At 30.2% G+C, this 15,911-nt stretch overlaps 2 protein-coding genes across 3 annotated transcripts; both read right to left on the bottom strand.

The window, feature by feature from the left end:
• Positions 1-198: 198 nt before the first annotated feature.
• Positions 199-3,501, bottom strand: LOC133688759 (putative pentatricopeptide repeat-containing protein At5g06400, mitochondrial). The gene has a single exon (XM_062108365.1). It carries the CDS (start codon positions 3,378-3,380, stop codon positions 234-236), a length of 3,147 nt encoding a protein of 1,048 aa, XP_061964349.1. The 5' UTR covers positions 3,381-3,501; the 3' UTR covers positions 199-233.
• A 6,893-nt stretch (positions 3,502-10,394) lies between these two features.
• On the bottom strand, positions 10,395-14,361 carry LOC133688710 (iron-sulfur cluster co-chaperone protein HscB homolog). 2 transcript variants are annotated; one of them, XM_062108284.1, is made up of 8 exons: positions 13,935-14,361; positions 13,723-13,822; positions 13,525-13,614; positions 12,855-12,920; positions 12,641-12,709; positions 12,296-12,439; positions 11,491-11,559; positions 10,395-10,739 (listed from the first exon to the last, which is right to left on the bottom strand). In XM_062108284.1, the coding sequence occupies exons 1-6, from the start codon at positions 14,312-14,314 to the stop codon at positions 12,302-12,304; spliced, it is 843 nt and encodes a 280-aa protein (XP_061964268.1). In that variant the 5' UTR covers positions 14,315-14,361; the 3' UTR covers positions 10,395-10,739; positions 11,491-11,559; positions 12,296-12,301. The 2 variants fall into 2 exon arrangements, with proteins under 2 accessions (XP_061964268.1, XP_061964267.1); XM_062108283.1 differs by having other exon boundaries at positions 11,491-11,564; positions 13,935-14,360.
• Positions 14,362-15,911: the final 1,550 nt, after the last annotated feature.

The raw sequence follows: 15,911 nt of genomic DNA, 5'->3' as shown, positions 1-15,911 counted from the left end.
ATCGTGTTTGTTTTCGGTGGAGATTCTAGACCTACCTGAGTAGTACGGTGCTGCTTCGTCACTGTCACACGGGTGACAACTACAAGTCGGTTTGTTGACAGACACGTATCACCCCGACCATTTCGGTTTTTGCTTCTATTCGAAAGCCAAGTTGTTTTTCTCATTAAGAAGAGATGAAGAAAATGTAAAACATTGCTATGAACACAAGAGAAGAGAGAATCAGATTTATTATGTTAAGAAAATTTACGTTTACTGGTTAAAGCCCACTTCTTTTGCAATACAGTTTGAGCTAAACTTTGCTTGCCTTCTCTGTTTAGCCCAAAGAAAACAGTTCTAAAATTAACATTGCTGGGAACAATCCCATTATCCACCATATCTGACAGAAGCTGTAGGGCTTCTTCAGATTTTCCTGCCCTACATAGACAGCTAATAAACATTGAATAAGTCTTAAAATCAGGCGCAGGCCCTTTCGTTTTGAGAGAATGGAAGACGTTCCAAGCTTCAATGACATTTTCCGTGTCCATGTAACCGCGAATCAATGCCGAATATGTAACTATTGTTGGCTCACAACCCTCCTGTTTCATGCTTTCGAAAATTTCCAACGCTTTTGATGCCTGCTTTTCCCTGAAGAAATGAACTATCAAGGATGTGTAAACATGGACGGTTGGATTAATGCCTACCTGCTTCATAGAGTCCACCTTAGCTAAAGCCTCTTCTAGTCGTCCCTTCTGTAATAGGCCATGAACAAGGCTTGCATGAGTATACCGATCCAACGTAGTTTTCTCGGTGCTAACCTGGTCTACTAATGATAAAGCTTCTTCTAACATTCCTGCTCGACAAAGCGCTCTAATGTACAAGGAGTAACTAGCAGGAACTGTAAAACCAGCTTTACAAAGAGAGTCTACGGATTTTCTGGCTTCCAACAATTTGCCAACTTCACATAAACAGCAGAGATACGTTCCAACCAGCTCTTTGTCAGGGACATGTCCAGCACGAATCATCTCCCGGAATATTTTAATGGCTTCATCAACCTTTCTTCCTTTTCTTCCACAAAGAAAAATTATCAAGTACTTGTAAGTGCTGTCATTTGGATTACAACCGCTAGCTTTCATCTCACCAAATATCTTAAGAGCAATCTCTGTTAGACCTGTTCGACCATATTGCATTATCATGATTGCCCATGTATCTGGTGGTATTAAGAAGCCCCTTCTCCTCATTTCATAAAAGAGGCTTCTCATGTGCTTGAAATCTTTCCCACGACCTGAAACTTTCATTGCCATGTTGTACGTTTCTGTAGTTTGGCAAAAACCATTTTGCTTTCCTACCCACGCAAAGAAATGCAATGCAGCATTTCCATGCATACCGCAATTGCGTAAGGTCTCGGCAACAAGTTCTGGTGTGAACTGAATGGTGCATTTCTCCAGGGCATCTTGAATGATGGGCCAATCCTCCAAGGATGATAATATCCTCAGAACTTCTTGCAAGTCCTGCTCATCGTAAGCCTTTGAAAGTGGCTTCACCGAGTTCCAATCCACCCTTCCTTGCACTGATTCATTACAGTTCGAGTCAACATGGAGCTCCTCTTCCCTGGACAAATCATTTCTAGATACTTCATCATTTAGCGAATGAAGTCTGCAGATTCTATGCATCTGCTTTACTTTTCTAATGTTGTCCATCTCTCCCTTTCTCTCCATACAAGATATAACCCACTCAAATATTTCATCACAAATAAACATCTTGGAAGCCTGCATTTTCCCCAAAACCTTGATAATTTCATCTGTTCTCAAAACTTTGCAAAGCTCCTTGATAAATATTGAATAAGATTTCCAAGTCGGCTTGATTCCCTTATCCTCCATAGTCTCAAACACTTCCCATGCTTCAGATATATGGTCTTGGCGAACATGACCTACAACAATGGCCATAACTGCCACACTGTCTATCTCAACTCCTCTTTCCAGCATCTCATCATACAGCTCGCAGCCTTTCTGATACTCATTTGATCTGAAGAGGTGTTGCAATAGCTCTGTATAGGTAGAAGTAGTAGGCAAATGTCCAAACTCTTTCATGCTCTGGAACAAATCGAGTGCCTTAGAAAGTTCATTTCTCCTCAAGTACCCATTGATGATGATCCCATAAACCTTCCCATCAACAAAATCTTTTCTCTTCATAATTTCAACAATTTCTAGAGCATCTGCAATCCTATTAGCCCTGCTTAGTCCTTTCACCAAGGTCTCGGAAAATTCATAATCAAGCTGTATTTCTTTATTCTTGAGATCACGAATCAATTCTAAAGCTTCTCTAATTCTCCCAGCCACGCAATAGCTCTTCAGGACACAAACATGAACATCATGCTCCGGAATCTGAGAGACCCTAATCATGTCATCAGCCACCGATTGAACAGCACTAACATCTCCTGACTGTGCCAAGCAATTCAATAACATCTTGTACAAACTTAAGTTAGGTTCCATTTCCCTTTGCACCATTTCCTTGTAAATTTCCAAAGCGATTTCACCTTTTCCAGCATCACAAAGTGAATGCAACGTCACTTCATAAACTTCTACATCAGGTTCACACCCAGACTTTCTCATCTTCTCATGGACCAACAAGGCTTTGCCTATCAACTTTGCCTTCCCATACTGTCGAATAAGAATAGTCCAAGTCTTAATATCCCTTTCGCAAGAGTACTTCTCCATCTCCTCCAGTAAAACATCCACCAACGAGAACTCTCTGGCTTCCCCAGCTGTATACAACATGGTATTATAAGTCTTCGTTGTATGACAAAACCCATCTTTCGTCTTCACCCAATTAAAGAATCTATAAGCTAAATGTGGCACTTTATAGCACCTCTTCAATACTTTCTCAACAATCTCTGGTTCTAACTGAAACCCCACTTTATCTAGCCTTTCCTCCATTGAAGCTGTGCAATTTTCTGCACGAACAATCCCAGTAATCTCATGAACTACAGCACTAAAGTCAGTTTCATTCAAAGCTCCCGCCTTTATATCTCCGAAAGCCAACAAAGACCCCTCCTTTTGCAACCCATTATTCAGTTTAGCATTTCCACAAACACCTTCTTCGCGATACTTGCATTCTCCACTTATCTCGTTATCTCCCACTTGGGTTTCTCTAGGTATAAAAAACCCATATGGAGTTCTATCTGGGATCACAACATCAGCACCCAAGATCTCAGTTATCTCTTTAAAGAGTGAATTAATGGTTTTAGTTTTTGCATGGCCTTTCAATTGGGATTCTTGAGTTTTCTTCGAATGGGAGGGTTTAGATGATTTAGAGAGGCTGGAAAAGTGAAAAAATTGGTATGCGGAGAGCTGGGAATTAAGTGGTTTATAGCGTAAGGATTGGAGTTTGAATGTCTGCCTCATTGTTTTAAGACATTTATTAGCTACTTTGATAAGCAGAAACTGAGCTTCAGTTCAGCAGAGAATGGTGCTTCTTTATACATATGTAAGCAATCACACCAGGAATTTGAAGATTGTATGAGGAGTAATTATTAGTGGTTAAAAAAAAGAAAAAAAATACCATGTAAGAAAAAAATTTGAATAAAATCATTATGCAACATATTAATACAAATTTCAAACTCCACTAAAATTTATCATAATTACATAGCTTTTACAAATTCTTGTTCTTAAGACTTTCTTTTTAATATATGTTAGGTAATATTAAAAAGCATAGACACAAATAAACAATGTATTCATATTTTAATTAAAAAACTCTTTTTTATATTAATAATAATTTTCAAAAGGTATAAATTATTTTCTTTAAAAGAATCAAAGATAAAATAAGAAAACAACCAAGAATCCCTTATAAGAAAATAATAACAAAGGTCCGATTTAATAATTTATTGAATTTTGAAGTAATTTTTTTATAAATGTTTTATTTTAAAGAGGTTTTTTTTAATTTTTAGTAGTGATTGTAAAAAGAATAAGAAAACTTTTATGGTTTTTTTAAAGATATAAGAATAATATAAAAGATAACAAAATATATAATCAAGGATCTAATTTAATAAATTTTGATGTACTTTTATTATTTTTTTAGATTGTAATTATTATCTTTTGTGGACCTATTTGTTTTATTATTTTTAGAGTTTTAATAGTTAAAATAAAGTTTCAATAAGATACTATGTAGATGGAGGTTTAAAGGTGATTTAAAAATATTATTGAGAAAATTGTTCTCATTCTTTTAAGGTTTGAGCAATGTAATATTTTTTCTCTATCTCTTCAAACATGATAATTTATACTCTTAATCAAAGCTAATTTCAAATTGTGATGAAAATATAAAAAGGTCCATGTATATCAGTAACATAGTCCTAGAAACAATTCTCTCTTCTCTCTCTTCAATCAAAATATCTAAGATGTGAAATATTTTTGAAAAAAAAATCAATAAAATATCATGTAAAAATAAAATTTGAATAAAATCATTTATATAAAACACAAATACATAACATACAAATATGAATACAAATTTTATTTAAGGGTCCACTAAACTTTATCATCATTATAGTTTTTACAAATCTTTTTTATTTTTCAAGACTCTTTTTTAACATATGTTAGGTAATATTAGAAATATAGACATAAATAAACATTTTATTCATCTTCTAATTAAAGATTTTTTTTATATATATTAATAGAGTTTATCAAAAGGTATAATAAATCATCTTCTCTAAAAGAGTCAAAGATAACATAATAAAACAACCAAAAAATACCTTAAAAAAAAATAGTAACAAGGTCCAATTTTATAATTTATTGAATTTTGATGTAATTTTACTATTTTTGGATTTTACAAAATAACCTTGATAAATTAATAATTTAAATTAAATAATATTTTTGGTCAATTCCAACCTAGGACTAATATGATAATTTAATAATTAACTAAATCTACATGATAATATAATTAAAAAAACACATAGGTCCCACTTAATATACAAATTAATAATCTTTGTATACATCAAATTTTTATATATATGTGACTCAATTAGAAAGTCTTTGTAAAATATGATTAAAATGTTATTTTCTCTTGAAATTGATGTATTTTTGAACCTCATCTTTAACTTTTTTTTAACATATTAAGAAGTTAAGTTGTAGCGTTCTCGTGTTGCAAAAGAAAATTATTTTATGTGATTGTTGCTTGAAGTGTATTTTTGCACAAGACAAGTTCCACTAAAAAATTATCATCTTCAATTTCATCTTCTTTGTCATTTTTCATGATGTTCTCAATAGTTTGATCATATTCAACAACTTTGAAGTTGCCTTGTATTTTCTTGAGTAGTTCAAGAGGTACTCAACATCCATTATATTATGATATTTCAACTTTTTGATTAGAACATGCAATTATTGAATACTTCCACCGTATAAGTGTTGATTCAAATTGTATGAAATCATGTTATCCATAACTAAATTTTACAATGTCAAAAACGATCTACAATTGTGTTATTTCAACTTTTTGATTAGAACATGCAATTATTGAATACTTCCACCATATAACTGTTGATTCAAATTGTATGAAATCATGTTATCCATAACTAAATTTTACAATGTCAAAAACAATCTACAATTATGTTTGTTTAAACATCAGCTATCCAAGCTAAAATTGTTAGATTAATTGCATCTAACAATTTTATTTTCTTCAGATCTGTGATTTTAATTTCACAATCCTTTAAAAGATTTCAATAAAATCAATGACAAAATGCATCTTGAAAGCTTGTATGATCCGTACATCACAAGATTGCATATTTGATGTTGTGTTGAGTGACAATAATTTAATATTTTTCAACTCTTCAATAATTTTTGGATGAGCAGGACAATTATAAAAAGCAAGAGAATTGTTTCTACTATCCATTTTTTTATTAACTTGTCGAACATATTGTTGGGATCCCAATTATCCATACTCGTTTGTTAGCATGATACTCTCAATTCATATTGCTCAAGTTCACATCCATGAAACACTGTGAATTATCATGCTTGTCGCATATTACATTGTAGAACTAATAAAATCTCAATCACCATGTCACTTATAGTTCAAACTACTAAAGTTCATATTTAATAAGACTAATTACATTCATGAACATTTTTATGGCTAAACAAATACATAGAATAATGATAATTTGATAATTAAGAGAGGATGACACGTTGCATGCTATAACATTTTTCCCCTAAAAACTCATTTTAGTGACATAGTACTAGAAACAATTCTCTCTTCTCTCTTTTCAACCAAAATATCTAAGATGTGAAACATTTTTGGAAAAAAAATCAATAAAATATCATGTAAGAATAAAATTTGAATAAAATCATTTATATAAAACACAAATATATGACATACAAATATGAAAAAAAATTTCATTTAAGGTTCCACTAAACTTTATCATCATTATAGTTTTTACAAATCTTTTTTTATTTTTCAAGACTCTTTTTTAATATATGTTAGGTAATATTAGAAATATAGACATAAATAAACATTTTATTCATCTTTTAATTAAAGAGTTTTTTTTTATATTAATAGAGTTTATCAAAAGGTATAAATCATCTACTCTAAAAGAGTCAAAGATAACATAATAAAATAACCAAAAATACCTTATAAAAAAATAATAACAAATATCCAATTTTATAATTTATTGATTTTTGATGTAATTTTATTATTTTTGGATTTTACAAAATAACCTTGATAAATTAATAATCTTTGTATACATCAAGATTATATATATATAATTCAATTAGAAAGCCTTTGTAAAATACGATTCAAATGTTACTTATTTTCTCTTGAAATTGATGTATCATTAGACATTATCTCTAACTTTTTTTAACGCATTAAGAAACTAAGTTGTAGTGTTCTCAGGTTGCAAGAGAAAATTATGTTATGTGATTGTTGCTTTGAGTGTATCTTTGCAGAAGATGAGTTTTACTAGAGAACTATCATCTTAAATTTTATCTTCTTTATCATTTTTCATGACGTCCTTAATAGTTCGATCATATTCAAACAACTTTGAAGTTGCCTTGTATTTTCTTGAGTAGTTCAAAAGGTACTCAACATCCATTGTATTATGATATTTCAACTTTTTGTTTAAAACATGCAATTATTGAATACTTTCACCATATGAGTGTTGATCCAAATTGTTTATCCATAGCTTAATTTTACAATGTCAAAAACAATTTGTAATTGTGTTTGTTTAAACATCGGCTATCCAAGCCAAGATTGCTAGATTTATTGCATCTAAAATATTTATTTTCTTTAGATTTATGATCTTAATTTCACAACACTCTAAAAGATTTCAATAAAATTAATGACAATAATGCATCTTGAAAGCTTGTGTGATTCCTAAATCACAAGGTTGCATATTTGATGTTGTGTTGAGTGGCAAGAAAAATAATTCAATATTTTTCAAACCTTCAATAGTTTTTGGATAACCAGGACAATTATAAAAAAAACAAGAGAATTTTTTCTACTATCCATTTTTCTATTAACTTGTCGAACATATTGTTAGGATCCCAATCATTCATGCTCGTTTGTTAGCAAGATACTTTCAATTTATATTGCTCAAGTTTGCATCCTTGAAACACCGTGGATTAGTATCCTTGTCGCATATTACATTGGAAAACTAATAAAATATCAATCACCATGTCATTTATAGTTCATACTACTCAAGTTCATAATTAATAAGACAATTACATTTATAAACATTTTTATGGCTGAACAAATATATAAAATAATGATAATTTGATAATTAGCGGAGGATAACATGTTGCCTGCTAAAATATTTTCCTCCTAAAAACTCATTTTAACCAAACAACACATTAAAAGCACTCTCAAAACACCTATAAACCAATTTATAAACCTAAGAAACCTTAAAAATAGTCTACCAATATGAAATCAAACTAAGTTAGTTTTTTCTTCATCGGCTTCAATCTATTTTCTTAGGCAATATTGAGATTTTAAACAACCATCATTGAGCTACTTTCTTCAAATGAAACTTGTAGATACCAAAATAAACTAACTTGATGGTTGGAATATATGAAAACGGTAATTTTTCTCTCTACACTGGAACCCGACAAAACTTTCTTTGTTTTGGTGAACAAGGTTATTTTTTGCAATTTTTATATTATTTCTGTTTAGTGCATAATGAATTTAAGAAGAAAAAAAAGAAATTAGACCCGATTTGGTTCTTAGCATGGATCAAGATTTTGACGAGTTAAAATACAACATTCAGGGCTTCTTTATTGTTTAATGCATTTTCCCCTTTAATTTAGAAAAAAAGTGCAATTTAACCCTTTGTTGTCATTAATTTTTTTGTTTAACTTAAAACAAAAAAAAATACAATTTTATCTTTTTTTATCATTTAGCTTGAAAAAATTATGCCTAATTAATATCATGTCCATAACTCAGGTTGTAAGTTTTTTCAATTAATTCAGGTTAACTAGATGTAATATGATATTTTTTAAATTTTATCTTCAATTCTTTTATAACTCTTAAATTTACTTTTAAATTTAATTTAATTCGTGATAAATGAGTACCGAATCATGGCCAGTCAGAAAAATAATATGGGAAGGAAAAGAAAAGAAACAGATTATTTAACCAGATTAACTTATTATGATTGTCTCCATTACTCATATTGTAAATTTCAGTTATGAACTAAGAGCTTTGCGTGCCATGCTTCAGTAAACTTTGCAGGCTCACCCATGGCTGTAAACAAATAGGCTCACCTATGGCTGTAAACAAAACTCTCAGAATTATAAACTTTTACATTTGACAGGCATGTTTTGTGCACATTTCGTAAATTGGCTCAGGGGGTGTAGGTTCCAATACTATTTATATCTCACGAATTACGGTAGAGTGTAATAGTTAAGTTTTTTTAAAAAAAAATTAATTTAATTCTCAAATTATTTTAGTATAATTTAGCTTTTTGAGCTCAAATTAGCATTTAATTGAAATTTTTCTTAGAAAAAAAAAGGTAAATTGAAAATCAAAGGATCAAAGTGAAAATAACAAGTAAAATAGATAGTAAATTCGAATTTTTTATAAAAAAATTATTTTCATCCCCTATCTTTTTAGGTTTATAGATGATTGGTCTCTTTAATTATCCAAAATTTAATTTTGATACAAAAGTATATATACCTCATTTTTCAGTCATTTTTTATTAAAGGAGAGAGAGATAGGACGTTGAATTTTAACTTAACGAGAGAAAGCGATTGTTTATTCCAACCACCAAAAAAGTTGAAATTGGTGTCAATAGTTTCCATTTCATGAGGGTAATTTTACTTAGAAGTTTTTTTCCTTCTCCTTGCTCGAGGAGGCAGATCTGATCACGAAAATGTTTTTAGGTTCAGGTTTAATTCAATTTTTTGAGCTATTTTCTAGTTTTTTAGGCCATAGATAAGTTTATTAAGGTGTTTATAGTGTTTTGGGTCAAAATGGATTGAAAAATGGGTTTTTAAACCAAAAAAATTGAAGCCCTGTTTTTCCAGCGATAAAAAAAACAGACAATGTGTCGACTACCCTCTTCTAAAAAAAATAAAAATGGAGTGAATGATTTTAAAAATTAAAAAAATAAAGACAGATCTGGGCGAATGGGTTGGAAGGCTCTCATAACTAAGCTATTTTTTTAAAATGAACGGGCTCATGAGCCTTGGCTTCTTTTGGGTTTCTTTTTGTTTTTATTTTTTTGCTATTTTATATTTAAGTTAAAAGGATTGATAAAAAAAAATTTGTCGAACAATGAACCAAGTCGTAAGTTTAACCGGTTAATACGCAGTATCTGAACTATTATTTTTATTTTTTATTTTAATGTTTTTACCGCTCCTCAATTTTTTTTTAAAAAAAATGATACAATTTCATCATTTGCTATCAATTATGTATTTTTACTATCTTAACACCATGTTTTTATCATGGTTTTTTTATTTCTAAAACAAATACTTGATACAAAAAATTATCAAGTGATTTATTTTTATAAAATTAAATAATAAATAATAAATAAGATAAAAAAAATTGATTGAATCAAATAACGTACTTAACTTGCATCCTAAGTTTGCTTTATTGACTCGAATTCATCTGGTTGTTTTTTATTAAGTAAATATTATATTTTTATCAATTTTATCCTTTATTATTAAGTTAATTCAAGATTGTACTTTTCAATTTATTTTTTTCAACCCCACAAATTTAACTTAATAACTTGTCAACCCATATTAACCTAAACAATTCTAATGTTTTTGATTTCATAGTTAAAATCTATTTTTAAAAACAACACATCACCAATAATTGAATATCTTCTTTTGCTCTTTAAATTTTTTTTATAACGCGAGTAAATAATCTTGTCCAACCCTACAACATAGCAAGGGTGGTGGAGCTAGTGATTTCTTACAAAAACAAAAAGATCTTTCAACGTTTGGATATAGTATGAAAAAATGAGTTGAGATTATAATATTCGAGTTATGAACCTTCAAAGATAATAGAAATTTTGAATTAGCAATGCTTAATAACTATCTCATTGTTTAGCTGGCTTTTTTCTATTTTCTATTTTAGCGACTTTCATCCAAAAGAAACCAAATTAGACAAAAAAAAAAGAGAAAAAGAAAAAAAGAAACAGGAGCAGTTTCATGCCCCAACAAAGCATGAACCGATGGGTTATAACTAAGAAGACGACTAAGCCAAGATAAGTCTCGGCTTCAGATTTCTCCATTTGCCTGACTTAACACGATACCTAGCTGCCTCCACTAGGCCTGCCACCAAAATTCTGCCTGGTAAAAAAAAAAAAAAACCAATGAGAAACAAACAGAAAATGATCTAATCACAGCTTTTGATGTTCAGATGAAGGAGAAAAGAAACACCGCATTAATTATTCCCACGAGAAAGCAAACATCACCAGAATTATCTCTGGAATAGAATGGGTGGTGAATCTGGTGATTCTTGCAGTCTACCGACAACGATATTGGCAACCATCCGAGCTTGTGACTTTGTTTAAGTTTGAAAATGTTTTTTTTAAAAAACAATGTATTAAAATAACAATTTTTTTTTAAAAAAAATTATTTTTAACTTCAAAGCATCAAACCAAACTGATAAAAAAATATTAAAAATAATTTAATTTGAAGTAAAGAAAAAAAATAAAAATATTTTATTATTTTTTAAATGGAAGTGTTAGAGAAAAGCCAACTGAGAGAATTGGGCGTGAAATAAGATAGAAAACTTATAAACAAACTACAAAATAGCATTGAATAAAAAAATGTATATATGATCATTCTACATCTTGCAGCAAATAATGCTATTACAAATCCAAAGTTGGCAACATAATTGGTGGAAATAGGAACAGAAAAATTCAATCGCAAGATCACTTATTAAAATGGAATTACACATGCATTTTCTTTTTCCATCAGCTTAAAACAAAGAAAACGAGAGAGAGAGAGAGAGAGAGAGAAGGAATCTCAGACGAATTGATCCAGAAGAAATACACTACAATTACGATTTTTTTCCCAACAAATGAAGGATACATACCTACAAATTTCGTTGAAGATGATAATCCAATGAATTGGAATCAAGCGTTGTTGACCCTAAAATGACATGCTGAACTGCCAAAAATGGCACAAAATCAAGAGCATGATGACATAAGGACTGGTCAAAGATGTTCTATATATTCAACATAAAAAAGCATGGCTTACGTTCAATTTAAGATTAATAAGAAATAAAAAATTTCACCTTTTCCCCCTTCTTTCCCTTTCCACACAACGTAAATTCCAAAACTCATGGGTAAGGATCACAAGCCAACTTTCAAAGAATATCCATTCCCATTCTATGCCTTACACTGCTAGAGTTAACATAACTATTTAACAGACTGGATTAGAAATTAATGGTTTGTTAAGATTTGCAATGTTGTGGATAATTATAAAGAAACAAAGAGGAAGTTGCACTCTTTTGATCATTTGTGATTCCTACAAAACCATTGAGGATGTCCTAACAGCAAGTCGCAAGAAGAAAACAATTCTTTTCTTTGTTTTTTTTTATTTTTTTCCCTATATCACACATAAAGGTAAAGCCCGTGTTTAAGATTCCATACTAGAATTTGAAAATATATTGGACATCCCAGAAATAGCCCAGTGCGCCCAATTAACAAAAGTTAAGATATTCACCCCAAAAGTCATTAGGCAAGTTATGGTGAAGAAAATTTCGCTGTATGGACACTAAAAACATTCTTTTGCTTGATGTACTTTGAGGAACTCCTTTTTTATCATCCACAGACCTAAAACTCATCTTTTGCTTGTAATTAAATGTCACCCAAAAAGAAATACTTCGAGGAAAGTACCTTTTTCTAAAGCCTCTTCACAATTTCTTCATTTACACGGTCATAATAAGTCATTCTCCGGATGCAATTTTTAGCTTCTTCAAATTTATGGCCTCGGAATGCACTTGCAAAGGAATTAGACCAGTTTTGTAATTTCTCTTGCATCTGCATAAACAATTTGAAATTGTAAATATAACATAAACAAGATATAGACATACTTTGGGAAATTACAGAAAAATGAAGCCAGTCAGCCTGTGTCTCAGCATATGAGGCCCAATATAGCAATCTAAAAGAACTATTTTGAATTTACAACGAAACTCATCACCATGTTCCAAATTCTCATAAAATTTTCCAAAGAAGTCATACCAAAGACTGGATCTCCTTTAAAGCCTGATAGTCAGGTGCCTCTTCAACTGCTTCCCTGATTTCCATAATCTGCAGTGTCAGAAATTAGAGTAATAAAAGATCCAAGTTCGAAAACATAGATCATCTGCTTAGGAGCTTGCATGCAGTAATCTACCCAAGAAATCTATGCCAGGAATGAAATACAGAACAAAAACAAGAAGCTCTTATAAATTACCTCAGCTAGCAGCTCCGGTTCTGACACTGTTTCTTCTTCATTAACATTTACACCTTCAAGTTTCAGCTGTAAGAAAGAAAGTACATAATTTTATGAATGTTTAGGAACAGGAGAATTTATACAATGAAATACATGAAGGAGGAAAAACAGGCATTCATGGATTGCGTAATGAAGAAATATTACCCTGAAATACTTAGAATCACATTGTCCAAAAACTTGATGACACCAAACTATTAACAAATTTTAAACATGTCCATATTATTTTTCTTGTGTATTAGCATATGCATCCTCTGGCCCCATGCCTTCTGTTATCCATCAACTATTTTATACCAAAACAACCAAAAAGATCTAAACACATCTAATTAACAACGCCCTTGATTTTTCTTATGATAGTCAATTGATCAAATGCACCAGGAACTACTGTATCATAAACTCTACAAAAAGCTATAATTCCAAGCATAATAATTTAAGCACTCCAAGTGGTACAAATAAGGACTTATCAAAAAGGTTCTTAAATATTCAACTGACATAAATCAATGAGAAAATCGGCATTCTTAGTTGAAACCTGGAAACCCCTTATACTGTTATTACCAAAAAGGCCATAAATGCCGGTAAAATAGCACAAATAAAAATGCTTCAATTTATGCCGGGATGATATCTAAATGCTTACAATGTATATTGCCCTTGACAAGGCATTGTTCAGCGTCCGGTAAGCATCAATCACCCTAGCTGATTGTTCTGCAGCAAACTCTCTCTCTTTCTGAAAAAGCAAAAACAAATCAACAATTGAAACCCAAAGCAAAAAAATTCAAAAGAAAAAAAGAGTACCTTCTATTTAAAATAAAATAAAAAAATTAAACAGACTAACCTCAGGTTTTGAATGAACTAAATCAGGATGCAATTTTTTCTGCCAATTTTTATACTTCACCTCCAAATTATGATCCTCCTCTATTTCATACTTGTTTTCCCTGTAATATTAAAACCCCCACTCAAAAGAATAAAACCTTGCCAATAAAATACAAAACCCAAATCCAAAATTAACTTTAAAAGCAGGAAAAAAATTAACAGGGTGTACTTTACAGGCCAAATATTTGGAAGTAATCAACAGAGTGATCAACAGGCTGGATGGTTGTACAAGACTCGCAGACCAAAAACGGTGCGTTTTGAGGCTCGGCATTACAGTTCCAGCATCTGAGGTTGGTTTTCTCGGAAGATTGGGCGGAGCAGAAACTTTTCCCTGAAAAAGAGAGAAAGTGGGAGGAAAACCCACTTGAAGATGAAGTCTGGATTTCTTTTTTGTTGTTGTTGTAGGAAAAGAAAGGAAAGGGAGAGTGAGGTTGTGAATTGGAGATATGCTGTTGTTGGTTCTGTAAGAAGCCACATGTCGTTGAAGAGATGGTTCTGGTCTGGAGGAGACGTTTGTAGAGAGGACACCATAGCTTCTTCTTTGCTTTCAACATTTTCTTTGTTTTGTTTTGTGATTTTGTTGAATGGGTGAAGCAAAGGTTTATAGGGCTTGTGACCAAAAATTAAATAAATAAATAAATGGTGAGTGGGTGGCTTTTCTAGAAACGGTTAAGAGAGAGTCTAGTATTCTTTATTTTTTTAAGTTTTATTTTTATTTAAAAATATATTAAAATAATATTTTTATATATTTTTCAATTATTTTTTATATAGCACCTTAAAATATCCAAAATTATAAAAAAAAATTAAAATAAATATTTTTTAAATTAAAAAAATACAATTTAAGTGGGCATCAAACACAAGCTAATAAATTAACAACATGCATAATAAATAATAATAATAAAAAATATTATCACTATACACACAATTCGTTTTTGCTTTTTCGAAAAAACTAATATACCTGGTGTCGGAGATATTTTAAATTTTTTATACTTCCATTAGTTATTAAAAAAATAATTAGAAGTATAGGTATCATTTTAATTTTGAACACTTAAAATAACTTACTTACTTTTCAAGTTAGAATTTTTAAAATTAACTAAAAAGAGTATTTTTATCTTTTTATTTTTTAAAATACAATAAAATAATAAATTTATTTTTAGAGTAAAAAAAATTTAACCACATGTATGTGCCTTTTAATAATCATAAATTTAGAATTTTTTTAATCTTTCAACACATTTTATACCACACATGTAGTATCTTATGGTGGCATAAAATATCATTTTATCATGTCATTGAAAGAATCATCACCTTTTCTTTCTTCTGGTTAGGTGCGTGTTGACGATAGCATGATAGTTTGTCATTAATCGGCCCTTCCTTTTCTTTTTTTTTCCTCCTCAAAAAATTATAAGTTGATCCTCTTTGTTGTTGATGTTTTAATTTTGGTCCTTATTCTTTTGATTTTTACTTTTTGTTTTTAGTCTTTTTGTAAAAAATTTACTTGTTTTCAATTTAATCCTTCAATTTCAATTTATCATATTTTTATTTTCTAATTTGGTCCTTATTCTTTTGATTTTTATTTTTTTTCTTAGCATTTTGTAAAAGTTTTATTGGTTTTCAATTTCATCCTTCAATCCAAGTTTATGGTGCATTATTTTTTTTCAATTTGGTCATCATTTTTTTGATTTTTTTCTCTTTATTAAAGTTATTTTTATTTTCAATTCAACCCTCCAATTAAAAATTTAAAGTTGTCCTCTAATTTACTTTTTATTTTGTTTTTACCCTAATTCTTTTAATTGTTATTTTTTATTTTAGAATTTTTATGTAATTGATTTTTTTTTTCGATTTTATCATTCAACGTTTGATTTGATGGGGATTGAGGTTCATAGTTTTTTCATGTATGTTATTTCTGGTCTAATAACTTGACTCACGGGTTTGAATAGTTAATGCGAGTCAACTTCTTTTTTTTTTTTTGCTTATTTTCCTTTTCAACTTCATAGTTTAACATTAGTTTTTTTAAAAAATAAAAATTGATTGTGGTTTTTTTCAATTTCTTCTCTATCGGGTTATTCTGATCTCATGATCTGAACCATGGATTTTGCGGGTTGGCACGCCCTTTATTACCTAGGTTATATCATATATGTCTATCACTATATT

The sequence above is a fragment of the Populus nigra genome, chromosome 3, assembly GCF_951802175.1.
Source record: "Populus nigra chromosome 3, ddPopNigr1.1, whole genome shotgun sequence".
Lineage (NCBI taxonomy): Eukaryota > Viridiplantae > Streptophyta > Magnoliopsida > Malpighiales > Salicaceae > Populus > Populus nigra.
This window is presented reverse-complemented; position numbering and strand designations above follow the sequence as displayed.